The following is a 24,990-nucleotide window of genomic DNA, read 5'->3' as shown; positions in this document are numbered from 1 at the left end:
GTTGGGTCAAGGGACTGCCTCTTTTTCCACTAGTCAAGACACAGGAAAGGAGAAGGTTTTCTTGGCATAGTGACCCACACTGCCTGTGGGCCCAGAGTGTAAATATTCAGAGCCTCAAAGGAAAGATGACTTAAAGAGAAAATCCAGAAAACAAAGAAACTGATTTTCCTTGTGTTTTTTGAAAGCTGTGTTTTGGCAGAAGACAAAGGATTTAGAAGATTATGTGAACAGTGAAAGCTTGTTTCCCCTGCCCCGAGAACAGATTTCTCAGGATTGACAAAGAGAGGAAAGTCAGAGAAGAAGGTGGTTCATTTAGAGGCACGTGCATTACTAAGAAAGGGAGCCCAAGGGCTGTCAGCCCCCAAATGGCCTGAGGTGGTGCCAGAGCTCAAAGGAAACCCTTACATGGCTGAGGTGTAGAAATCACCGTGTGTAGTGTTTAGGCCAGTGGGCCTTGGGCAGCTCCTCCACATTGCTCCAGCTGCAGAGGAGTAACCCCCACCTCTTCCACTTTGAAGTTAGATATAACCTCAATTTCCATAAACCCTACTGTAAGGGTGGCCCTAAGAATTAAGTAAGAGCATATAGATGAAAGGCCTTTTAAACTGTCAAGCATTAAACAGACATGAAGGATTATTACTGAGCTTTAAAAAATTATCAGCACAGGGCAGCCCCGGTGGCGCAGCGGTTTAGCGCCGCCTGCAGCCCAGGGCGTGATCTGGAGAACCTGGATCAAGTCCCACGTCAGGCTCTCTGTGTGGAGCCTGCTTCTCCCTCTGCCTGTGTCTCTGCCCCCTCTCTCTCTGCATCTCTATGAGTAAATAAATAAAATCTTAAAAAAAAAATGATCGGTACATATACAGTTCAACCCAGCAAAGAGGAGCATATACTTTTTAGCTGCTTCCCAAACTTTCTTAATTGTTCAGCAAAGAGGGATACACTGGGGAGGGCCACGTTGGCTCTAATACATACCCTCCCCTTCACCGGAGGTTTTGTTAGGCTTGTAATGGTTTCTTCTGCCAGGATCCATTGTTTGGTGGGCCAGTTCCACGTGTGTACACTATGATATATACATGGATATATTTACACACTGCTATGTTCGTACTCGTAATTAATACAGAGACAATGGGGAGGGATGTTTCTGTGGAGAGCAAAGCTTGAGAAATGTTGTGGGTTTGAACATTAAACGGTGATCACCACTGCCCCTATTAACAATTAGAAGAAATATGAAATCATAAGATATGACCAAAACAAGTGTTAATTCTTCCCATTGTAATTATATGGGTACTTTTTCAAAAAGTTATTTTTTGAGATATAACCTACACGTAATATTAATTTCAGGTGTACAACATGATTTATGTATATATTATGAAATGATCACAACATCTAGTTAACATCCATCGAGACATATAGCTACAATTTTTTTTCTTATAACAAGAATTTAAAGGATCTATTCTCTTAGCAACTTTCACATATATAATATAGTATTATTAATCATAGTCATTACATCACCGTGACTTATTTATAACTGGAAGTTTACACCCTTTGACCACCTTAAAACGTTTTGTTTTGGTTTAGATCCTTGCTGGTACAGAAACCTGTGCTTACTAAGTCAGCCCCAGACTAGTAAACCGGCAACCCAAAAAGGCCAGATTGTGTTGGGCAGAAGCCTGGGTCTCAGATGTCCCTCCAACCCCGGCTATCAACACACAGGGAGATGTGCATGACTGAGTGACCCCAAAATATTTTGATTGCAGGTCAAAAGCAGTTCTCCTAGATGAACCTATTCCAACATCTCAAGATGATTTCAGGACAAGCACAGAGGAGCTTGACCAGCGAGGAGGGTTCAGTGTCCCTAGAGAGGCCGCAGGAAACCGGGAAAACTGCAAATGCCAGCCAGGCCGGCACTTAACCCGCTAGTGATGACCCTGGCCAAGCCCCAAGAACTCACCCAGGAGGCGTGGCTGGAGGGGGGTGGAGTCAGAAAGGGAGGGGGCGTGGCTATTGCCGAATTACAGGTAGGAGAGGGTAGGGACCAGATCCAGAGGGAAGTGTAGGGCCAGTCCCGGACAGAAAAACGAAGGGGAGGGCGCAGTCATACCCGCAGAGCCAGAAAGAGGGCGGAACCAGGGCAGGGGAGAATCCGGGGCAGAGACCTCTCTGGGTCTGAGGTGGTGCCAGAGCTCAAAGGAAACCCTTACAGAAAGGCCAGAAAGGCAGGTGAGGCTGTGCGCTGCCTCCTCAAAACGCGGCCTGGACAAGACCCAGAAGGCGGGGCCGGGGCTCAAGAGGCAGAGCAGAGGCGTGCCCAAGCCGCGAAGGCAGGGCAGGGGCGGAGTCAGGACCCGGGGCGGGTCCAAACCCAGAGGGCGGGGCGTGGGCGCCGGGCCGAGCCCGGAGGCGGAGCAGGGCGTGCCCAAGCCTAGGGCAGGGGAAGGGGCGGAGTCAAGACCCGAGGCGGGAGTGTGGGCGGGGCGAGCCCGGAGGCCAGGAGAGGGGCGGAGTCAAGACCTGGGGGCGGGTCCAAGTCCAGAGGGCGGGGGTGTGAGTGAGGACAGGGGCGGGGCAAACCCGGAGGCGGGGCAGGGGGCGTGCCCAAGCCTAGGGGCAGGGGCGGAGTCAAGGCCCGGGGCCGGAGTGTGGGCGGGGCGAACCCGGAGGCCAGGACAGGGGCGGAGTCAAGACCTGGGGGCGGGTCCAAGTCCAGAGGGCGGGGGTGTGAGTGAGGACAGGGGCGGGGCAAACCCGGAGGCGGGGCAGGGGGCGTGCCCAAGCCCAGGCCAGGGGCGAAGTCAAGACCCGGGGCCGGAGTGTGGGCGGGGCGAGCCCGGAGGCCAGGACAGGGGCGGAGTCAAGACCTGGGGGCGGGTCCAAGTCCAGAGGGTGGGGCGTGGGCGGGGCAAGGCGCCGGGCCGAGCCCGGAGGCGGGGCAGGGGGCGTGCCCAAGCCCAGGCCAGGGGCGGAGTCAAGGCCCGGGGCCGGAGTGTGGGCGGGGCGAACCCGGAGGCCAGGAGAGGGGCGGAGTCAAGACCTGGGGGCGGGCCCAAGCCCAGAGCGCGGGGGGGCGGTGTAAGCGGGGAAAGGGGCGGGGCGTGCCCAGTCCTGGAGGTCGGGACAGGGGCAGGCCCAAGCCCAGAGGGCGGGGTGTGGGCGGGGAATGGGGCGGGGCAAGCCCGAAGGTCAGGACGGGCGGAGTCAAGACCCAGGGACGGGGAAGAGGGCGGGGCAAGCCTGGAGGCGGAGCTGGGGCGAGTCCAAGCCCAGGGGTGGCGCGGAGGCGGGAACTGGCGGTGGCCGGCGCGGAGGTCAGACGCCGGACGGCTGCAGGCCCAGGAGGCGCAGGGCCAGGGCGAGCAGCCCGAGCAGCAGCAGCAGCCCGAGCAGCAGCCGTAGGAGTGTCCGCGCCGTGCAGCCGCAGGGCCGCTGGCTCGTGGACCGCACGTATTGTTCCACGACGTCCGCGAAACGGAACTTGTCTGGCGCGTAGCCAAGCTGGGCGCGGGCCTTGGCGATCTGGAAGGTGTGCGTCACCACCACGCTGCGCACCTGGGGAGAGGCGGGCAGCCAGATGCAGGGCTGTGCGGGTAGCCTTGTTTCACCGCAAAGGAGAGGAGGGCAGAGGTGTGTTGCCCTTCCGCCGCACAGCAGTTTCAAAGAACCCGTATGCTGGGTCTTGCTCCCGGGATGCCCACCTCAAGGAAGATTTCCTTTTTCCCTCCCATCTCCATTTTCCTCTAGGGCGCAGCCTCCAGGAGGCCTTTTCTGCTTCACCCCCAGCCTTACTGAACTCGGTCCCCCAAAACTGAAGGCCTCATCACCTCTGCACTTCCCCGTCCTTGCACGGTGCTGGGACTCAGCAGGCATTTACACATTCTTGGGGATGCTCCTGGAGAAGCTGACGTGTGTGTGTGTGTGTGTGTGTGTGTGTGTGCGCGCGCGCGCGCGCGCGCGGCCCCCCCCCCCCGCCCCCATCCCCGTCTGTGGCCTGGGTGCAGCTCACCGGAAAAATCCCCCCAGGAAACGCTCTAGGCTTCTCTAGAAGCCCCAGGGCGCAGCCTTCTTGCGCCCTCCCTGGTTAAGCTTCCCTAGGAGAGGAATACAATTATACAGAAGTGATTACTCTCCAGGGTCTGGGCTGCATTTCTTCAAGAGCGGTACTGGTAGTTATCATAACAACAGGCACTGTGTCTGGCCTGAGCTAAATCCTTTCTAGGCTTTATCTTATTTAATCCCCTTAGGTGGTAGGTACTACCACCATCTCCTCTTTACATATTTGGTGTGTGTGTTTTTTTTTTCCTCTTTACATATTTGAAAGTTTAAAACATAAGAGACTTGCCCAGACTCACACAGGGGAGCCAGATTCCATCCCAGGCTCTTCCCTGCTATGCTGGGATTGGGAGGATGCCCTCCCACCTCATTTCTTCCTCTGTTGTTCCTCAGCTGGACCCTAGGAAGGGGTCAGAAAAAGCTGCTTGATTTTCCCATAGCACGAAAACGGCTCCTGTGGCCAAGCGGCTGGTCTTGGATGCTTGTGCAGGAGAGGCCAATCTGGTCCCTTTTTGCCCCAGGTAGTAAGTTCAGGGCCTTGGGGGATACAGCCGGGAACTAGATCAGCAGGGTCCTGGACACAGTGCTCTCAAGTTTAGATGTCCTGAACTTTCCTTTGGGAAGTATCCTTAACTTCCTCAGAACTGGTTTAGGTGCCCCTTCTATGTGCTCTGTAGTTCCTCATAGTTTCCTCCAGTGTAGCCCTTATCCGAGTGTGTTGAGTTGCCCAGTTGCTGAGCTGTCTTCCCCTTTGGACGGTGAGCTCCTTGAGGTAAGGGCTATGTCTTGTCTCCATTGGTCAGCCCAATGCCTGGCGCACAGTGGGTGCTCAGTGTTCAGTGAAGCAGACTCTAAAACTGGAGGGCTGGTTGCTATGGCACAGACGGACCAGCAGAGAGCACCCGAGCCACAGTGAACAGAACCGTCCTTAGCTAAAGTAGGGATCCTTTACCCCTTCACTGAACAGGGAAACCTAAGAGTGAAACCAGAGGGAGGGGAGCTAAGTCCCGCCCAACCACAATTCAGCAGCACTTCGGCAGCTCATTTACATGATTGTGATTCCTGACTGGTTTCACAAGTTGATGGTTAAGCTTGAAATCATTTAGGTCTGGTTTACGTTCGAATGTCAGCTCTGCTACTTAACTGAATACTCATGGGCAGGTTATTTCACCCCTGTGTGTCTCATTTCCTCTGTAAATGGAAATAACAATGTACAATTTAGTAGTGAAAATTAAATAAGCCAAAGCACAATACCTACCGCATCCATCACTCAACAGATGGCTGGTATCGTCATTCCCTTTCCTCTGCTAGTTTGCATGGTCCAAGGAGAAGCCACAGAGAAGTGCTTCTTTCTGTGGCCCCTTCTCTATCTGAGTCAGACGGCACTGAGCCTGGAGTATGAAGCCGATGCCAAACCATGTGACCCTGGACAAGTCACTAGCTTCTCCAGTGCTCAGTTTATCATAAAATACAATCATAATCTCTTGCCCTTCTTAATTTAGCAGGACACCAGAGAGAATCAAATGAGCCCATGAGCTAGAAGGATTTTGCAAGTAATGCCAAATACTACTATTTACAGTCTGCATTAAAACATCCTCTCTTGGGGATCCCTGGGTGGCTCAGCGGTTTAGTGCCTGCTTTTGGCCCAGGGCATGATCCTGGAGTCCGGAGATTGAGTCTCACATCAAGCTCCCTGCATGGAGCCTGCTTCTCCCTCTGCCTGTGTCTCTGCCTCTCTCTCTCTCTTTCTGTCTCTCATGAATAAATAAACTCTTTAAAAAAACAGAAAAAAAATCCTCTCTTTTAGGGGTGCTTTGGTGGCTCAGTCAGTTAAGCATCTGACTTATGATTTGGGTTCAGGTCATGATCTCAGGGTCATGATCCCAGGTTCATGAGATCAAGCCCTGAGTAGGCCTCTGAGCTCAGTGCAGAGTCTGCTTGAGTCTCTCCCACTCCCTCTGCCCCTCCCCCCACTTGCACATGCTCTAAGGAAATAAAGCCTTTATTAAAAATCCTCTTTTAAAAATTGTATGTGCAAATAGAAAACTGAATCATCATCATTTGAAAATAGTATTGTGTACACAGTTAGCACTCAATATATCCTTATTACTCAGTAAGCATGAATGGCCACCAGGCTCCGTGTGCATGTGTCTTGAGAGCTGGTAGCCTTGGTGGGTGGCATTAAAAAATGTGAATGTCACAGAACCTGCCTTTGGGAGCCTCCTGTCTGGCAGCGAAGATAAGCTGCTTATGAATGAAGTGACAGGGATGAGGGACAGGCTTAGAGCTAATCACATTGCAGACCAAGGAAGCACAGCCTAAGCAAAAGCCCAGAGGTTGGGATGATTATGAAGAAGCTAGCGCTTGATGTGGGCCCACAAGGAAGGTTCTGAGACCTCAGACAAACATCCAGTTATAGTGTCAAAGGGGTGAGGGGTGGTGCCGATGGAGGTTGGAGCAGGGGCTCCCCCAGCAGCGGTGCACTTACCTCGCTCCGGGTGAGCAGTGGTGGAACACTACAGATGGGCCTCAGGGCCAGGTGCAAGTACTCCATCACTGCAGCTGTGTGGGGAGAGAGGGGCCAATGACCAGGGTGCCTCACTCTGTGCAAGCTCCAGGGAGGCCCTCGGGGACAAATCAGTTGGGGGCATTATTTGCTTTGCTAGGGAGAGTCTCTTCACTTTGCCAAATTCTCCCATCCTTGGATTCCTTTAAATCAGTTCTCAGCACACACCGGGGTGCCTTGTTTGGCTGTGAAATGTGTCACAAGGAAGTTGTCATTCATTGTAAAGGACAGACATTTGAAAATAAATCTGAGCAGATTGAAAGTTGTCTCAAATCATGCCTCCTTCTTTCGCTCACTTCTATAACAGTGTGGTCTCCTGAGTAGAAGAGAAAGATGTTGGAGCAGTGGCTCTCAATCTGGGTGGCATGCTGGACCACTTTTAAAAATGCTCACACTCCTCCCGCCCCCTCCCTCTTGCGGATGCTGATGTAATTGGTCTGGGGTGCAGCTGAGGCATTTTTATATTTTATAAGCTCCCAGATGATTCTAATGTGCAGCCACAGTTAAGAACTGCGGGGTTATAGTTTGTGAGCTAGGAATTGGAAGTTTATAAACAATCCTGTACAACTGCCAGAATGTGCGGCTGATCTTTCCTTTCCTGGGGGGGGGGGGGGTTGTCAAATAGTGTCAACCATTGTGGCAACAATGGGCACAAAAAGTCACCCCACGTGTGTGGCCAAGTGGGCAAAAGTTTGCAAATCCCTGTTTTCAATGGCAAGCATCCCAATGCATTGAAAACAGATCTTAGCTAAAGTCTTTCAGGGATGCAGCTGTTTGTCACTTGAGGGTCAGCTGTCCCCTGGGGCTGACTGCTCCGTGCCTGGTGCTGGCTCTGCATTCCAGCTGGAAGGAGGCCAGCAGAGGTGATGATGGGGGGTGAGACCCGAAGAGTGAGGAAACTCCAGATCCCCAAAAGCAGCCTTCACTTCAGGGTGACCTCGGGGGACAAGGCAGCCCCAGGGCTCCCTCTCCTCCTGATTGGCATGATGCCTCCCACCGCAGACCACAGGGCCAGGTGTGAGCTTTGGAGTCAGCCAGGCCCAGGTGTGATTTCTGCCTCTGCCGCCTGCTCGCTGTGGCCCAATCGCACCCACCTTGCAAGTAGGACGGGGCTCACTCAGGGCGGGGACTTCGGGGAGGAGGTTGCCAGGCAAGTGCAGATCGGGCTTGGGGCACCTGCCCGTGAGAGTGGTGGTCTCCTGAGATTCTGTGCCTTCAGTGCCTCACTCGCCCCCACCTATCCTGTCCTGGGTTTGAAATGAGGGGATGCATGTGCAGCTGGCACATAACAGACACCCTCCTCTCCTTACCTGTTAGGTAAACCCAGGAAGTAGGCACCTGGATCCAAGGCTGGCTGTACCCTAGCTTCTCAAACTGCAAGGAAACAGGGTCTAAGATGAAAACAGGTCTTTCAAGGGCTGGTGTGGAAAGGCTGCATGTTCCCTTTACCCTGGAGCTGGCAGGTGTACCACCTGGACCCCTGCTTGCCTACCCCACATGGGTAGTGAACCCCACAGCCAGCCCCAACCTTGCTCCAGTCTTGAAATGGAAAACTTTGATCTAGAAAAGTCAAGTAGGGCTTGAATGCATCCATCAGTTTTTAACCTGGGATCGTTCACGTCACTTAGCTATTATTTACATCTGCTTATAGCCAAAGACACTCCAAGGCACAGAATGATTTTTCTAGAATTGACTTTTCTGCTATTAAAGAATTAAAAAAAAAAAAAAAAACCAACACCCCAGCCTATGTGTATAGGGTGGTAGGAGATGCATGAAGAGAATGGGTTGGCACAGGGTGAAATGAGGTCTTCGCTTGTATAAAAACTCTCCAGATCAAAAAGACTGACCATCACAAGGGTTGGCAAGGATGTGGAGAAAAGGAACCATTGTCTTACACTGCTGTTGGGAATGTAAAATGGTGCAGCCACTTTGGAAAACAGCCTGGCAGTTCCTCAAAAGGTTAAACGGTGAGATACCACAAGACCTAGCAATACTACTCCTGGGTATACACCAAGGGAAATAAAAATGTAACGTCCACAAAAAATGTATACACTAATGTTCAAAGCAGCATTATTCATATTAGCTCCAAAGTAGAAAAACTCCAATTTCTATCAACCAATGAATGGATAAACAAAATGTGGTATATTCCTAGAAGGGAATATTTTTTGACATTATTGCCAAACAGGATGAATACTAATATGATGCAGGTTACACATGGATGAACTTTGACAGTATGATGCTAAATGAAAGAAGTCTAACACAAATGTTCATGTAGCATATGATTCCATTTATATGGCATGTCCAAACATGCAAATCTACAGAAACAGAGAGTAGATTAGGGGTGGTGTGGGGCTAGGGGTAGGGTTGGGGTAAAGGTGTAACTGAGGGGGATGGTTCTTTTTTGGAGGATGATGAAATGTTCTAAAATTGGTTATAGTGACGGATGCACCACTCAATATGCTAAAGACCACTGAGTAACGTGTTTTAAATAGATGAATCGTAAAGTATATGAATTATATCTCAATAAAGCTCTTGACATTAATGTGCCCACATGCCGTGAGGATGGATCCTCCAGTGTGGGGTTTCTGGTCGATCCCTTCCAGGCAGGCCTGGCCCCAAGAAGGAGTCTGTAGAGTACTGGATGGGAGGCCAGGGTTCCCTGAGGGGCTGCAGCATTGGGAGCCCCAGGGCCAACACCTCTCTATGTGCTTCAGTCTACCCTCTACTTGTGCCTTACAGAGCTTTGTCATGTAGTATGGGGGCGTCACAAGCAAACTAGCACAGGACAAGTCAACAGAAAGGAATCAGGCTGGGAAAGACTAGGGGATTACGTGGTCCCCCAAAGGGACAGCCACACCCAGTTCTGGCCAGTTCCAATGTTGCCCAGTGGATACTATCACCAGAATTGCTTTTTAATGTGAAAGCTTCTGATTTTCTGGAAGGAGGAAAGGATGACAAGGAGAGAAGATGTGCAAAATCCCAGAATTCTCACTCGGGATGGGGGTGAATGGACATCTGGGCACCTACCAGTGGGGCCATCCACTCGAAGAGGTTGACACTCTCCCCATCATTGATGTAGTATGCTTGGCCACTCTGAGGGGACATACAGGGAGGCGGACAGTCAGGCATCTGCCCCCCCACCCTGATCCCACCCTTTTGGATAGCTCAGCAGCTGCTCTGACCTCCTCAATTCTCCTGAGCAGCCACTGAAGAGTCATGGCTGTTCCCCAGCCCTGGGGACAGACTTGGGCAATTCTTTTTGAATTCTGGGGCTGCCACGCTGACTAGCTTTGTGACCTCAATAGAGTCACTTGACCTCTCTGTACCTTAGTTTCTTTGTCTGAGAAATGGGAAGAAAATAATGGAATCTCCCTCTCCAGGTGTTGTGAAGATTACATGTGATGGTGTATATAAAACACTTAGCATTTGGTGACCATTACTTCAGGACCAACAAGTCCTACATCACGGGGTCACTGCAAGGAGTTAATGATGCTCTATAAAGACATCCCCACCCAAGCTTCCCTGGGCCTACAGTCCCACCAACCATTTTGAGTTGGGGAGAAATGTGCATGAGCCAGGGATCCCCTAGTGATGGGGACAGCACCACGGGAGACTCACGGCCACGTAGCCCTTGGCAGCGGTGAGGGCCTCAGCGGCCAGCACGTGTGCCTGCACCAGATTGTGTACGTGCACCCAGTTCATTTGCGTCCTGCGGTCCCCAAATCGGAACATGAGTAGCCTCTTCTTGATGTGGCTCTGGAGGGGGGATAAACACAGACTCATGCCTGGAGTGGCTCTGAATACCATCTGTAGGATGATGGCTCCCAAATTTCTAGCTCTAGGCCAGACCCCTCTGCCCAAGACCCCTGTCCTGATGTCTCCATGTGGTGGCCATTTGTCCACGTCCTGGAGGGAGTGCCTGACATTCTGGCTCTTGTTGGATTCACACACACACACACACACACACACACACACACACATACACACCCGGTCCCATCTCAGTAGACCGCACTCAGAGGCTCAGGCTGAAACCCTGGGCCTCCGCTGGCCTCCCCTTCTCTCCACTCCACGTCAACCCACGTGCAGAGCCAGCTGGCTCAGCTGGTACGCTCTGGCCAGAATCCAGCAGCTTCTGACCACCCCGACTGCTCCCCCCTCTCCTCTCCCTGGACACCCAACTAGTCTGAACTTGTCTCTGCTTCCCTGCATGGTCCCTGCGGCTCTTCCCTACACGGCCAGGGGAGATCCTCCTGGATCTTAGTCACAGCCTGTGTCTCCCAGCTCAGAACCTTCAGGATGCCCACCTTGCCCCCAAAAAAGTCCTGACAATGGTTGAGGAGGCCCTTTTGATCTGGCCCCAGCTACTCTCTGTCTCCTAACTCCCCAGGCTCCAGCCACACGGTGTCCCTCCACCTCCCCCCCCCACCCCAGGAATGGGCAGCAGGCTCCCATCTCAGGGCTTCGGACTCGCTGTTCCCTCTGCCTGGAAGGCTCTTCCTCCAAATACTGGTGTGATCGCCCCGCCACCTTCTTTGTCATTCTGGGTGGCATTCACCTGCCACCTGCTCGACGAGGCTCCCGGGCTGCCCGGGCGCCCAGCTCCCACACCCTGCCCCCCCTTCTTTTCCATCCTACCTCACACCTTCAAATGCTCCTTATCATTTCCCATGTTTATTTCCCATCTCCTGTGAGAACAGGAGGGCAGGAATCCTCGTCTGTTTTACTCACTGATCTGTCGCAAAGCCGGGAGCCGCGACCTTTGTCATACTCAGGTTTGTGCCCTAGTTGCCTGCTCCGTTTGGACCACCTTCTCTCTCCCACCCCGTTTCCTTGGTTAATTCTTTCTTCTCTTCCTGAACAGCACAGGTGTATCCTGGACCTGCCCCAGGATGGAGCCAGGCCCTCTCCCCTCTGTACCGGCGTTGCCCTTCTTCCCTCCACGGAGCCCTTGCCACACATTGGCCCAGTGACCGTGGCGTCGGTCTCCCTGGCCAGGCTGCGAGCAATCTGAGGACAGGGCCTACAGTCCCTGAAGGGCCCCGATCCACGCACACAGCAGCCAGGCTCGTCCTGTGCCTCAGGCCCAGGGCTGGGCTGACATACCGCCACGCGGGGCAGGTGCCTCTGCTCTTCAGGGCCATAGATCCCTGGGGGCCGGAGCACACACGTCCGCAGAGTCCCTCCTCCTAGGACACAGGGAGGGTGGTCAGGGGCTTGGGGAGGGGGTGGACCAGCAAGGAGAGACACAGAAATGCTGTCCACACCTCCCGGTCCTTGCCTGGACAGGTGAGCAAGGAAGACAGGCCTTGGGGTTTCCTTATTCAATTAATTATTCTTAGTCGGTCTGTTAGTCATTTAACAAACAACATTCAGAGGTTCCCCCAACGTCTACCTCCAGCACTGGGCCCTGGGATGGGTGCTGTGGAGAATCCAAGGATGATCAAGAAATGGTTCCTGACCTCATGATGCTCACAGGTCAGTAACGGGGTAAAACTTAGATGCAGGTGTGTGTGCAGCCCATGAGACAGATGTAATCTTTGACTCCCTGCCACTCTACAGACGTAATCTCTTTTGACTCCCCTGAGAGTTAACTGCACCCATTTTACAGATGCACACAGAGACCCTCACTCCCTCACGCCAACGGCTGTAGCTCTTTCCCTTTCCTGATCATCAGCTGCCTAAGGACTATGATGGCTCTCAGGGAAGTCCTACTATGTGCCTGGTGCTCTGGTAAGCCAGAGTTTTTTTGTCCTTCAGGATGGGAGCTGTAATTATCTCTGCTTCCTGGATAAATGAACTGAGGCTCAAAAAGGGGATTTGCCTAAGGGCACACAGCTCAGCCTAGAGGAGCCGAGATGGGGGACAAGAGCTGAGGTTCCTGCCACAAATGGACCTTTTCTACTCCCTCAGCCTTGGTCTCCTCATCTGGAAGATGGGCACTTGCAAGCAGTGGTAGTAGCTGTACTTTCCAGACAATCAGTGGAGAAAGGAAAAGACAGGAGCTGTCAGCACAAGAGCCTGGGGGCTGTGCTGTCCCCCTCGCTCTCACTGCTCTGTGCCAGCAGAGTCCCCCAGACCAACTCAGAGCTTGGTCCAGGGCTTCCTAACTTTTCTGCCCAGGGTGCCCCGCATTGATGGAAAGGGTGAAGAAGTCTCCCCTGGGGAAATCTGGAGGTGCAGCCTGAAGGGCTGCCACAAACATATTTCTCTCAAGTCTTAAGAAAGCCTACAGAATTGTCAGTTTATCTCATAATCCATTTGTTGAAGATTAAAAAAATTTTTTTAAATTACTAATTTGTAAATTATTTGCCTCTCAATCGCACCCCCTTAACTGAGGTGGAGTCTTGTGGGAGATGCTCCACTTTCTGGGGCTCAGGTTTCCCAAAGGGCTGCACCTCAGTTTGGGGAGCCCCTCTCCTTCCACACAAAGTCTCAGAGGACTGTCAATCTAGATGTGCCAGATGCGCCACTCTCCCCTGCAGTGGTGGCCATGGGACCCAAGTCAGGCTAATGACATATTCTCACCCAGGAACGTGACACCAGGATCTAAAATCCTATGAGTGGATTCACCCTAAAGATACTGGTCACAACCAGCTCCTGCTACCCAGTCCCTGGAGCTGCCCCAACCCTATCCTTTCCAAGCTCTGGTGGTCATTTTTCTGCAACTATATTTTCCAGAAACTATCTCACATCCTTCCGCTGTAAGTTCCTTTCACCAGAATATGAGCCAGGGCCGGTGTCTTGGGTCATAACCAACACCCAAACATCCTCACTTTACAATGAGGCCAGCATAGTAGGTTGAGAGGTGGCCCCCAACAAGGTAGGTCCACATCCTAGAACCTGTGGATATGACCCTATTTGGATGAGCATCTTTCCAGATATAATTAAAGATCTCAAAATGAGATCATCTTGGATTATCCGGTGAGCCCCAAATTCTTTGTGAGTCCTCATGAGGGACTAACACAGACATGTGTACCCTAAAGAATGAGTGGGGCCACTGTAAGCTGGTGAGACGAGGAAAGATTCTCCCCTAGAGCCTTTGGAGGGAAGCAGCCCAAATGGCACTTTGATCTCAGAGATCAGGCTGTGAATTGTGAGAATCATGAGAGAACACATTTCAGTTTTAAGCCACCAAGTTTGTGGTCAGTTGCCCCATTTGCACTGAGCTGAGATCTGCAGTCTCAGGGTTCTGCTTCAGGGATGGGAGGCCCTTCATGCTGGGTTAGAGGCAGAGTCTCAGGGACCAGCCTGTGTTAGCAGACACTGGAAATCACCCAGGGTGACCATGGCTGGACTCCTGGAAGGCAGGTATCAGGTAAGCTTTTCTGTAAACAGCCTGCAGCTAATTTTAAACTCTGGGGCACCTGGGCCTGGTGGGGGGGAGGTCTGGTTGCAGCTGACATTGGCCGGCAGGGCACTGGGCAGCTACGTCACAGAGGGGCGGGGCTCAGGGTATCCATGACTCCTGACCACGGAAAGCTGGGGATGCTCGTATAAATAATTCTTGGCCAAAGGATTAAGTGTCTGGTTTGCAGGCTGCCAGTCCAGCCAGGGAAGGCCCCAGGCAGAGAAGAAAGCTCAACCACACATGGTCAAACCCCTGAGAAAACACAGCTGGATGTATGTTCCCTCTGGGATCCGGGGTCAAGGCCTGACAGGTCCAGGGTGCCAGGGTAGGGTGGTGAGATTTTAAGGAAAAGAAGACACCTCATGGGACACCTGGGTGGCTCATGGGACATCTGGGTGGCTCAGTGGTTGAGTGTCTGCCTTCAGCTGAGGTCATGATCCTAGGGTCCTGGGACCAAGTCCCGCATCAGATTCCCCACAAAGAACCTGCTTCTCCCTCTGCCTGTGTCTCTGCCTCTGTCTCTTTCTCTGTCCCTCATGAATAAATAAAATAAAATCTTAAAAAAAAAAAAAAAAAGAACCATGCTTACTCACCTGCTCAGCTGTGGCTACAGGGAAGCATGATGGTTCAGCTCCAGGCTCTGGTGTCAGACCCTCTGGTGTAGGGGTTTGGGGTTTAAATCCCACCTCTGCTCCCTAATAGCTATGTGTCCTTAGCCAAGTCCATTCACCCCTCAGCCCCAGCCTCCTCCCCTTTAAATCTACAGATTATAATTGTGAGGATCTCTCACTCTCCAGATCTACTTGGCTCCTGAGTTTGGATAGTAAGAGAAACCAGGTTTTCTGTTCTTTTTAGTTTCTGAATTTCAGAAAGCAAACAGTGATAATTTGGACAGCAAGGGATTTATCTGGATCATTCTGGCTCCTGAGTTTGGAACGCAGGTGATCCCTCAGGTACTTAGCTCACATGGATGCTATAAAGAGTTACTGAGAACTTTGCATATAAAATTAGTATGAAAAATAGGGCTGGGCATACAGTAAGCCCTTGGTAAATGTAAACTGTTCGTATTCTCTTTTTTCCTTTTTAAATAGTGCCTGTTATTATTTTATTCTCAGATCTTCGAGGTAGATTCCACTATCATCCCCATTTTGTTACAGGTAAAGAACCTGAGGCATGGAAAAAAAGTGTATTGGCCAAGGTCACATCACAAAGCTAAGAGATGGTAGTGGTGCTTGGATTTGAACTCACTTGAGTCTGAGCCAGTGTATGGGAGCAGCTACTGTGTCATATACCTGTCTCTCTCTATATATCTATTAAGATCTGTTTATGAGAATGAGAAAGAGAGAGAGAGGGCATGCACAAGTTGGGGGAGAGGCAGAGAGAGGATCCTGAATCCTGAGAATCCTGTGCTGAGCACAGAACCCAGTGGGATGTTGGGGCTCAATCCCAGGACCCCAAGATCATGACCTGAGCCAAAATCAAGAGTCACTCACTTACCCGGCTGAGTCACCCAGGAGCCTGTCTATCCATATTCTATTATTATTTCTCTATAACCACAGGAGGCAATATGGTAGGGCAGCCGAGGCCGTATTTTCTGGTAAGTTATTGAAGTTTGAGATTCAAGCCCTCACTTGCATGACCTTTCCATAGTGCTCTGCCTCATTCCATAGTCATCATTTTGTACTCTTTTATCTAAAGAGCATACTTAAACTAGATCCACTCCTACATGGCAGAAAAAAGGCCCATTTCTATCTGGTTTCTCCCCCACTCGAGACTATGAGCAACATGAGGGCAGAGACTGGACCGGACTTTCCCTGGACTGTATCCCTGGTGGGGTTCGGGCACATAGCAGGTGCTCAGAATTTGTGGAATGATGAGTGATGAAGGCCCAGGGGAATTGTCCTTTGGAAGGAAGGTGAACCTCAGAAACATAGAAGCTAAAAGCTGGACTCACCCATGCATTCTGGGGGAGGCAGCAGGGTGCACACGCATTTGCCCTGACACCCACCTGGGAGAGGTGTTCCATTGGCCATAAGGGTCAACTGGTCAGCGATGGCTTTGGTTCGTGAGTAGTGGTCCATGTGCTGCCGGAGGAGGACAAGAAGAAAAGAGCCACCAGGTAGGGGTCAGTGACACTGCTGGCAAGGCCTGGCCAGCCCTGCTTCAGACCACACATGGCTAGATTCTGGGCCCCCACTCCCCCACCAGGAAGCAGCCAAGCCCTGAGCCTCAGTGCCCTTCTTTTCTCTTGGGGTGGGAGCCACGGGAGCAGAGCTCAGAGCAGTAACAACAACCAGGGCTCTTCCACTCAGGGAGGCTCTTGCCGGCCCCCAGGGCCTGCTCCGGGATGCAGGTGCAACGTGTGAGTCGGATGACCTGTTTCCACCTAGTTCTTTAGTGTTTGTGTTTTTTTCACATACATCATCTCATTTCCCGCTCTCTGCACCCCCATGGGGTGGAGTGGTCATGCCCAGATGAAAAAATAGAGGCTCAGAGTAAAATGACTTGCGCAGGTTCCCACAGATAGAAAGTGGTCTGGCTGGCTCAAGGCCAGGTCTGTGTGATTTCAAAATCCCTGCCGGCATGGTCAGCTAAAATAGGAGAAGGCTCATGCTACTCAGTTTTAGGGATCCCCTCTTCATGGGACTAACCCCGAGTTGTGAAGTTGATCCTGGTTTCCACCCATCCGGACCCCTGTGGGTCCGAGGCCCAGTGGCCCTGCCCACCTCTCCTGGAAGCCAGGTACCTTTTCCAGTGGGAAATATGGCACAGTGTCCTCATCACCCTGTTCTATGGGCTTCCCGCCGAATGCGACATTGACCGTGCTGGTGTAGATGAGCCTTGGAACCCGTCGACGGACACAAACTGCAGTGACAGGGGCACACAGCAACACACACACACACACACACACACACACACACACACACAGGGCCAATGTGAGTAGGAATTGGCTGAGGAGGTGCCCACTGGGACCTCCTTGAGAAAATCCACTGACCTCCACCCAGTCTTTGACAAACATCCTGGCCTCCCAGAATATAGATATGCTCAGGAGGGAGTGGGTCAAGTTCTTGCTCCGTGGGACCCTGGGCGCCAGGTTGGCTCACTCCTCCTTCTCAGTATGGCCCTGGCCCCTGAGCTACCTTGCCAGGAACGAGTCAGAAGAGTCTCACTCGATGGGGATATAGAAAAAAAGACACTCTAGGACTAGAGAGAAAAACAGGATGCAGGACAAGGCAAGACATGCCCAGAGAACCCAGATGTAGGTCTTCTATTTTGGAGTTTCAGTGACTTTTCTAACCCTAATCCCTGAAATCCAAACCCCGCTGCCCGTGTCCCCAGACACACTATGGCCACGCTGACCCACCCCATGCAGGGGCCTGGGCAGGTCTGCAGTACACTTAGGATGTGCTGCCCACAGGCCCTCTGCTGGGGGCGGCAGGGGTGGGGGAGGAGGGTCCCACCTCTGTCCCCCTCCCCCATCCCCAGAGGTGGGCCTGTGGCAGGAGAGGGGACAGAAGCAGGAAACACACAGCAGGTCACACTGAGCTCCAAGCGCCTACCATTGATCACTAGTTTGGTGCCTCCAACATTTATAGACTCAATCTGCTCTTTTTGCAGCTAAAAGACAAGACGGAGGTGGGAAAGTCGTGGTGCTGCTCATGCCTCATTGCTGAGGCCATAACACTGGGCTGAGGGGGGACAGGGCAGGGGGCTGCAGAATGTCTGGCTCGGAAGCAGGGATCTGAGAGGCCCACAGGCAGTGGCCAGCTCTGCCCACCAGCTCCCAGGGCGGCTAGGGGAGGTCCCTTCCCCTGCCTGGTTCTCAGCTCCCTCATCTGTGAGGGCAGACCCCCCAGGGTGGTCAGCAGGATTGAAAACACCCCGTGGGAGGACCTGGTACAGTGTCTGACACAGAAGAGGGACTCAAAATGTGCGGGGTCATCTCCTCACTCTGGAAGTCTGGGTTTCCTTAGGGTAATACTGTCCATGTGCTAGCGAGGTTGGGGTGTGAAAAATAAAAACATCTTGTGTACACATGAGAGCTACTTGCATTCCCCCCCCCACCCAGGACAGGGCAAAGCCTTTATAGCTCACTTAGTCCTTACAACCAACCACAAGATGGGTTCAATCTTGATTTCTAAGCTATATTTATTCATTGCTGTAGTTTTTGTTTAATAGGCAATATAATTGCAAAGTTAAAAATAAGTCAGACAGGGGCACCCAGGTCACTCAGTCAGTTAGGCATCTGACTTTTGATTTCAGCTCAGGTCATGATCTCAGGGTCGTGGGATAGTGTCTCGCATAGGGCTCCGTGGTCAGCGCTGAGTCTGCTTGAGATGCTCTCTCTCTCCGTCTCCCTTTGCCCCTCCCCACACCTTATGTGCTCGCTCTCTCTCTGAATAAATAAATAAAGTATTTAAAAAATATTTATTCATGATAGTCACACACACACAGAGAGAGAGAGAGAGAGAGGGGCAGCGACATAGGCAGAGGGAGAAGCAGGCTCCATGCAGGGAGCTCAACGTGGGATTCGATCCCGGGTCTCCAGGATCGTGCCCTGGGCCAAAGGCAGGCGCTAAACCACTGTGCCACCCAGGGATCCCTAAAAATATATTAAATAGGGACGCCCCGGTGGCTCAGTGGTTGAGTGTCTGCATTCAGCTCAGGGCGTTGATCCCAGAGTTCCAGGATCATTCCAGGATCAAATCCCATATTGGGCTCCCCGCAGGGAGCCCGCTTCTCCCTCTGCCTATGTCTCTGCCTCTCTCTCTGTGTCTCTCATGAATAAATAAATAAATAAATAAATCTTTAAAATATTAAATAAAAAATAAATAGAACATTTAAAAAACCCTCAAACAGTAAAAAGGGTATATAGTAAAAAGGAAATTTTTTTCCCACTCCTTTTTTAAAAAATATTTTATTTTTATTTATTTATTCATGAGAGACACAGAGAGAGAGAGAGGCAGAGACATAGGCAGAGGGAGAAGCAGGCTCCCTGCAGGGAGCCCGATGTGGGACTCGATCCTGGGTCTCCAGGATCACGCCCTCAGCTGAAGGCAGACGCTCAACCACTGAGCCACACAGGGATCCCTTTTCCCCACTCCCGATTGCCTGCTTTTCTTCCCACCCCCCCCAGAAGCAACCACCACTACTGTTACAATCGGTGTATTTCTAGAGATGATCTATACTTATTAATATCAGCACATACACACATGTGAGCATATAAATATTTATCCTAGCTTTTTTTTTTCCATACAAACAGGAGGATGTCAAACACTGTTTTTGCACTTTGGACACTATTCTGTTATCAGAACATATTGAGTCACTTCATTCTTTTGCATGGCCTCGTAGAATTTCAATGTGTGTGTGTGGATACCTAATAATTTATTTAAATAGTCCTTAACTGACGGGCATTTACGTTCTTTCCCGTGCTTTGTTATTATAAACAATGCTGTAAATATACACACAGCGTGATTTCACAGTCTATGGGTATCTGTATGTTTTGACTTCGTGTCCTCACCCCGAGGAGGTTCTGACATGAGTACCAGTACAGATGAGGAATCAGAGGCTCAGAGAGGTTAAGTGAATTCCCCCTAGGTCACACAGCTTGAAAGAGGCAGAACTGGTCTTTAGTCCCAAGGATGCAAAATGCAGGCTGAGTAGAGTTCAAATCCTTGCTGGATTAGGTGGGGGGCCATAATGAATACACGGCATGAAGGGGTGGGATGGACAGAAGCTGGGTCTGAACCCTGCACTGTTAGATAATGTACGTGGGGTGCTCACCTTCTCAGCACCAGACATTCCATAGGATGCCACATGGAAGACACAGTCCACCCCTTCGAAGGCACGATACAAGGCTTCCTCATCTCGGACGTCCGCCTTAAACAGAGAAGGAAGAGCTGCAGACAGGAGGTTTGGGTCCGGGGCAGAGATCCCAACTCTGCGCGTTGCCAGGTTCCAGAGTTGGGCCTCTGATCCCACCCTGGCCAAGCACCTGGAGGAGAGGGGTTGGGGCAGGATTTACTATGTGATTCTACAGGGCATCACGGTCTTCACCATCATAGCCAGCTCCATTTACCAAGCTGAGTCACAGGGGCAGTACTCGGCGTTTTACACGCACCGTCTCACTGACTCCCCATAAGATCCCTGCACAGCCTCCTTTCTCTGGGTGAGGACACTGAAGCCAGAGTTGTGGAGCCCTGTGGCCATGGCTGCCAGCTGGGAAGTGCCAAAACTTAAAGTCCCACTCCAGGAGCCCATGCTCCTCAACACCATGCTACTGGTTGCACATCAGACACTGTCCCCAGACCTCCACCCCCAGCCTGGGCCCCCCTCCCAGGACCCTCAAGATGCTCATCACTGCACCTGGATGAACTCGGTCCCTGGGGACAGCTCCCACTGTGGCCTGCGGAGGTCGAGCAGGATGACAGAAGTGCCACTCTTGGCCAGGCTGGAACCCAGACTAAAGCCCAGGTAGCCTCCTCCTCCTGTCACCAGAACCTTCTGCCGAGGGGCCTGCATGTGTGCAGTCTGAGTCTTCTGCTGCGGTGCTGGTGTCCGGGCTGTCTCTGGCTCACTGGGTTTGGGCCCAGTTCCAGACCCCCGTCTGGGCGCAGGCTCTACTGCTGGCCCAGGTAATGGTGCAACTCCGGGCCTAGGTGTGGACCCAGGTACTGACCCAGCTCCTGACCCAGGCCCCAGACCTGGCCCAGGTCCTGAGACAGCACCAGGCCCTGGCCTAGGTCTGGACCCAGCTCCAGGCCCTGGTCCAGGTCTTGGAACAACACCAGACCCTGGCACACGTCCGGACATAGCACCATGTACCAGTCCGGGTTCTGAAGCAGCACCAGGCCCTGGCCTATGTCCAGACACAGCACCAGGCCCTGGTCCAGGTCCTGAAGCAGCACCAGGCCCTGGTCCAGGTTCTAGAACCACACCAGGCTCTGGCCCAGGTCTGGACACTGCACCAAGCCCCAGTCCAGGTTCTAGAACCACACCAGGCCCCAACCCAGGTCCTGACACAGCACCAGGCCCCAGCTCCAACCCCAGAACAGTAGTTGGCCCTGGTCCAGGTCCTGAAACTGCACCAGGCATTGGCCTAGGCCCTAACTCAGATCCCAGGCCTGAGACTCCTCCCCAGGCCTGGCAGACAGGGCAGCTCTTCTCACCCTGGCCTGCAGCTTTGCAGGCCTCTGGGGAGGAGCCTGCTGGGTTGGGCTTCATCCTCTACTGAGCCATGCAGATTGAGGATCTGTCCACCTGTAGAGAAAAACAAAAGAAAGAACATTCTAGAGTTGTTGGATCATGTGGATTATCAGACTAAGGGGAACTCCTGGTGGGGCCTAGAGATGCTCTGACTTCCCAGTGAACCTGTCCCTTTTAGAATTTTGAGAACTTTCCAGGTGGCTGCTGCCTCCCTCAGAGAGAGAGAAACAAGGCAGTTAGGCCTTGGGTTTTACAGCTGGGGAAACTGAGGCCCAAAGTCACACTGCATGGCTGAGGTTTACACCAAGCATTCCTGATTTCTCTACCAGTTCTTTAAAATCCTAATTCCCGCATAGTATCAGAGGAAGACAGATCAGATCATGCCCAGGGAACTGCTTTCTGACTGGGAAGGTGGGGTGGGCTTCCTGGAGAAAGAGGTAGACAGAAAAGAAGGCAGAGGAGGACAAGGAGGAGAGGAGACGTGGAGAGAGGAGATGGGGAGGAGGAATCCATGTGGAATTCCAAGTGCCACACCACCTCTACCCTGACACCTGCTGCCTCCGGTCCTCCCAGGTCCTCTGGCTGTGCAGGTGGCTGGCACCGCAGGTCTGTGCAAGCCCTCTGCTGGCTTTGGGGTCAGGTCTGTGAGCCCTGGGGTCCAGCACTGAGGATCCTGTGGTCCTCACTCCAGACTTAAAATGAGCCAGGCTGTCAGCCACTATCACTATCATCATCCCACCCTCTCTGCCCGCTGCCTCCTACTCCACCTGAGGAGAAGATGTGCTCCTGGGGCCAGACCACCATCATCATCACCATTAATAATGGCAGCAACCACGTATGGTGGGCCAACCATCTGCCAGGCCCTGTGGATACACAGATAGGTGTCTCTGCCCTGCCTGAGGCCGGCTGGCTGTAAAAAAGAAGGGGCATGCTGAGTGGCTAAGTGATGAGCCCCGTGGTTGGTGCTGGTGGTGCCACAGGGCAGGGACCCTGACAGCTATAGGGACTGTTATCTTTTAGGCTCTGTTGTCACTGCCCTGCTCTCAGAGTTCCAGGTTAAGGGACACAGTCACACCCCATACAGACATTGGCACTCAGGGGTTTAACAGGGAGGAGACACCCCAAATCTGAGTCATCACAGGAGATGAGTCTAATTCCCCTATAGGGAGGGGGAAAGGGTGCAGCCCCACGGTGGAGCCCTTCTTTACCCAGGATTCTGTTCAGGGGACTGGTCTCTGGGGCCAAAGCCATCTTTCTATCTTATGGGGATGCTTTTTTGGTGACCCTTAGGCAAAATCCTTAAAACCTCAGGGTACCTCAGTATCCATAGCTGTAAAATGGACCCAAGTAACCCTGGCTGCTCCGTCTACCCCACCAGGCGGTCATGAAGAGATGCCTTGGCAGGGCGCTGGGAAGCAGTCTCCAGGAGGGCTCCGCTCACCGTCCTGTCCCCGCGCCGGGAACAGCGCTGGCACCGAGCAGGGGATAAGGAGCTGCTGACCGCGCCGCCCGCTAAGAACTCCGCATCCGGGAGCACCGAGCACCGTGGCTGCGCCCCCCGTGACCCGGGCCGCGGCGGCACTCACTGCCCCGGGCAGCCCTGTGCACTACAGGCTCCTGTCCCCATCACTCAGAGCTGGAAACTGAGGCTCAGGGAACATTCGCGAACTTTGATGGGGTCTCAATTAATGGGTCGGCCGGGTCACCAGGGACTCGCAGTGGGGTGTGGGTAAAGGAACTGGGGAAGGGGCGTCGGGGACCACCCCGGCCGCATCGCCTGGCAGGGGCGGGTCCCCCCGCCCCCCCACGCCCGACTCCGAGAGCGGCTCCGGCCCCGCAGCTCGGGGAACCCCCCCTTAGGCTCCCCGCCCCCCGGGGTCCCCGCTGCGCTCACCTGCCGGGCTCCCGCGGCGCTGAGAGCTCCCGGCGCTGCACCCACGGTCTCGGCGCGGAGCCCGGCGCGGCCCCTCCCGGGGCGGGACGGGGCGGGGCTGAGCTCCGGGACCGCCCCCGCCCCATCCCGGCCCCGCCCCATCCCGGCCCCGCCCCTAGCCCCGGCCCCGCCCATCGCCCGGCCCCGCCCCCGCCCCGCCGGCTCCCCGCGCGCGAACAGCCGCCTCTTGCAGGGCGGTGGCCGCAGGCTCTCACAGCGGGGAAACTGAGGCCCGTCGAACAGGGAGCGGGTGCAATGGGCCCAGATACTGGTGCAGAAAGGACGCAAAGGCCCTGCCGCACAGTGGTCCTAGAAACCCAAGAAACAACATTTCTTTCCTCAGCCCCCCATACCCTGGGGGTCCGTCTGTCGCCCCAACTCGTTCCTCTCTAGGCAGCCTGCCTCCCGCCCACCTGCTGCTTCCTGCCTTCTCTCCCTCTTCCTCGTCCATCTATTCATCATCCTACCTGTTCTTCCATCCACCTATTTACTCATCCGTATTCCCCGTACATTTCTTTCTTCTTTGTCCATTCATCCATTCATCTATCTATCCACCTGTCATTCTATCTTTCCACCTCTCCGCCCAGCCTTACATCCATCCAGTTCATTCCATGTATCTTTCTTTCCTCCCGTCCACGGATCTGCCTTCCTTCCTTTCTTGTATTCCCCTGCCCATCTCGGGGTTCATCCATCCTCTGATACAGTCATCCCACGTTTAGTGGGTGCTTCCTTGTTGTTGGCCTTTCCCTTGTGCTGGGGACCCAGCTGGATCACACCACTCCTGAAGATCCATTTGCGGGGGGCAGTAGCAGAGGGGCAGGCATGTGCCAGACAGCGGGCGCTGCTGCTATAGTGGAGCTCTGAGAACTGACTCTGAGCTGGGAACACTGAGGCCTGCTCACTTTGGTGTGAAGAAGCTACTAGAAAGGCTTCACCCGTTGGAGCCTCCTCTGTGAGCATAGGTGGCGTGGGGAAGAGAAAAAAATCTTAGCTCGTACATGCTATGTGCCAGGTGCTAAAGTATCTTGCCCAATCCTCACAACTCTGTTCTGACATAATTTTAGAGGCAGAAAAATGGGTTCAGAGTGATAAGAAGAGGCTCAGAGTGTGGTGGATAAAGGCCATGGGGTCCCCCCTGGCTTTAAATCTTGACTTTGCCACTTTCTTGCTGTGTGTCTCTGGGCAGCTACAAGGCTCCACATCCTCATTCATAAGCTGGGAGTGGTGCGTACTTTACAGCTGTGATGTTGTTGGGCTTGTAGCAAACAAGGTATAAGGGACGAGGATGGTGCCTGCATAGTCAGTGCTCAACCAAAGGCAGGTGTTACCGTTATATGAGAGATTGAGATTCAAACCCAGGTCCTGTGCCTCACCACTTTCCAAACCTTGTCTGACGTATGTCCATCATTCTATTCCCAGAGACTAGCCCCTCCTCTCCCACCTGCAGGGCCACAGGGCTGATAGCCCCAGGTCCAGCTGGCTGCTCTTGTCCTGCTGAGAGCATAGTTTACCACACAAGAGTTATATGTTGAATTGTGTACCTCCTCCACCCCCACCCCCCAAATTCATATGTTGGAATCCTAACCCCCAGGACTTCAGAGTATGACCTTGGAAATAGGGTCATTGCAGATGTGATTAAAGATAAGGTAATAGAGAGTAGGGCTCGTCCAATATGACCAGTGTCCTTATGAAAGCGGGGAAATTTGGATGCAGACATGCATACAGGAAGAGCATCACGTGGAGGTTGGAGTGATGCGTCCACAAGCCAACGAACTACAAGGAGCCAGGAGAGAGGCCTGTCACAGATCCTCCCGAGTGCCTTTGGAGGGAGCTGGGTCCTGGCAATACCTTGATCTCAGACTTCTGGCCTCCCGAACTGGAGATAATCCA

The 24,990-nt window shown here is 53.0% G+C and overlaps 1 protein-coding gene across 1 annotated transcript; it reads right to left on the bottom strand.

Annotated features, from left to right (window-relative positions):
• Nucleotides 1–1,257: 1,257 nt before the first annotated feature.
• On the bottom strand, nt 1,258–23,150 carry SDR42E2 (short chain dehydrogenase/reductase family 42E, member 2). Its single transcript, XM_072836128.1, has 12 exons — nt 23,062–23,150; nt 20,328–21,221; nt 19,746–19,841; nt 17,522–17,579; nt 16,708–16,826; nt 15,970–16,045; nt 11,717–11,799; nt 10,232–10,369; nt 9,641–9,706; nt 7,924–7,987; nt 6,536–6,609; nt 1,258–3,546 (listed from the first exon to the last, which is right to left on the bottom strand). Exons 2-12 carry the CDS (start codon nt 21,183–21,185, stop codon nt 3,307–3,309), a joined length of 1,872 nt encoding a protein of 623 aa, XP_072692229.1. The 5' UTR covers nt 21,186–21,221; nt 23,062–23,150; the 3' UTR covers nt 1,258–3,306.
• Nucleotides 23,151–24,990: the final 1,840 nt, after the last annotated feature.

This window comes from Canis lupus, chromosome 8 (assembly GCF_048164855.1).
Source record: "Canis lupus baileyi chromosome 8, mCanLup2.hap1, whole genome shotgun sequence".
NCBI classification, from domain to species: domain Eukaryota; kingdom Metazoa; phylum Chordata; class Mammalia; order Carnivora; family Canidae; genus Canis; species Canis lupus.
This window is presented reverse-complemented; position numbering and strand designations above follow the sequence as displayed.

Bases quoted from the DNA above. Each gene is read 5' to 3' on its own strand.
- SDR42E2 (XM_072836128.1), bottom strand. From the start codon at position 21,185: ATGAAGCCCAACCCAGCAGGCTCCTCCCCAGAGGCCTGCAAAGCTGCA. The intron at 10,370-11,716 runs GTATGTCAGCCC...TCCCCCCTCCAG, and splicing joins GGCACCTGCCCCGCGTGGCG to AGCCACATCAAGAAGAGGCT. The intron at 3,547-6,535 runs GTAAGTGCACCG...GCCTCTCCCCAG, and splicing joins CACTGCTCACCCGGAGCGAG to GTGCGCAGCGTGGTGGTGAC.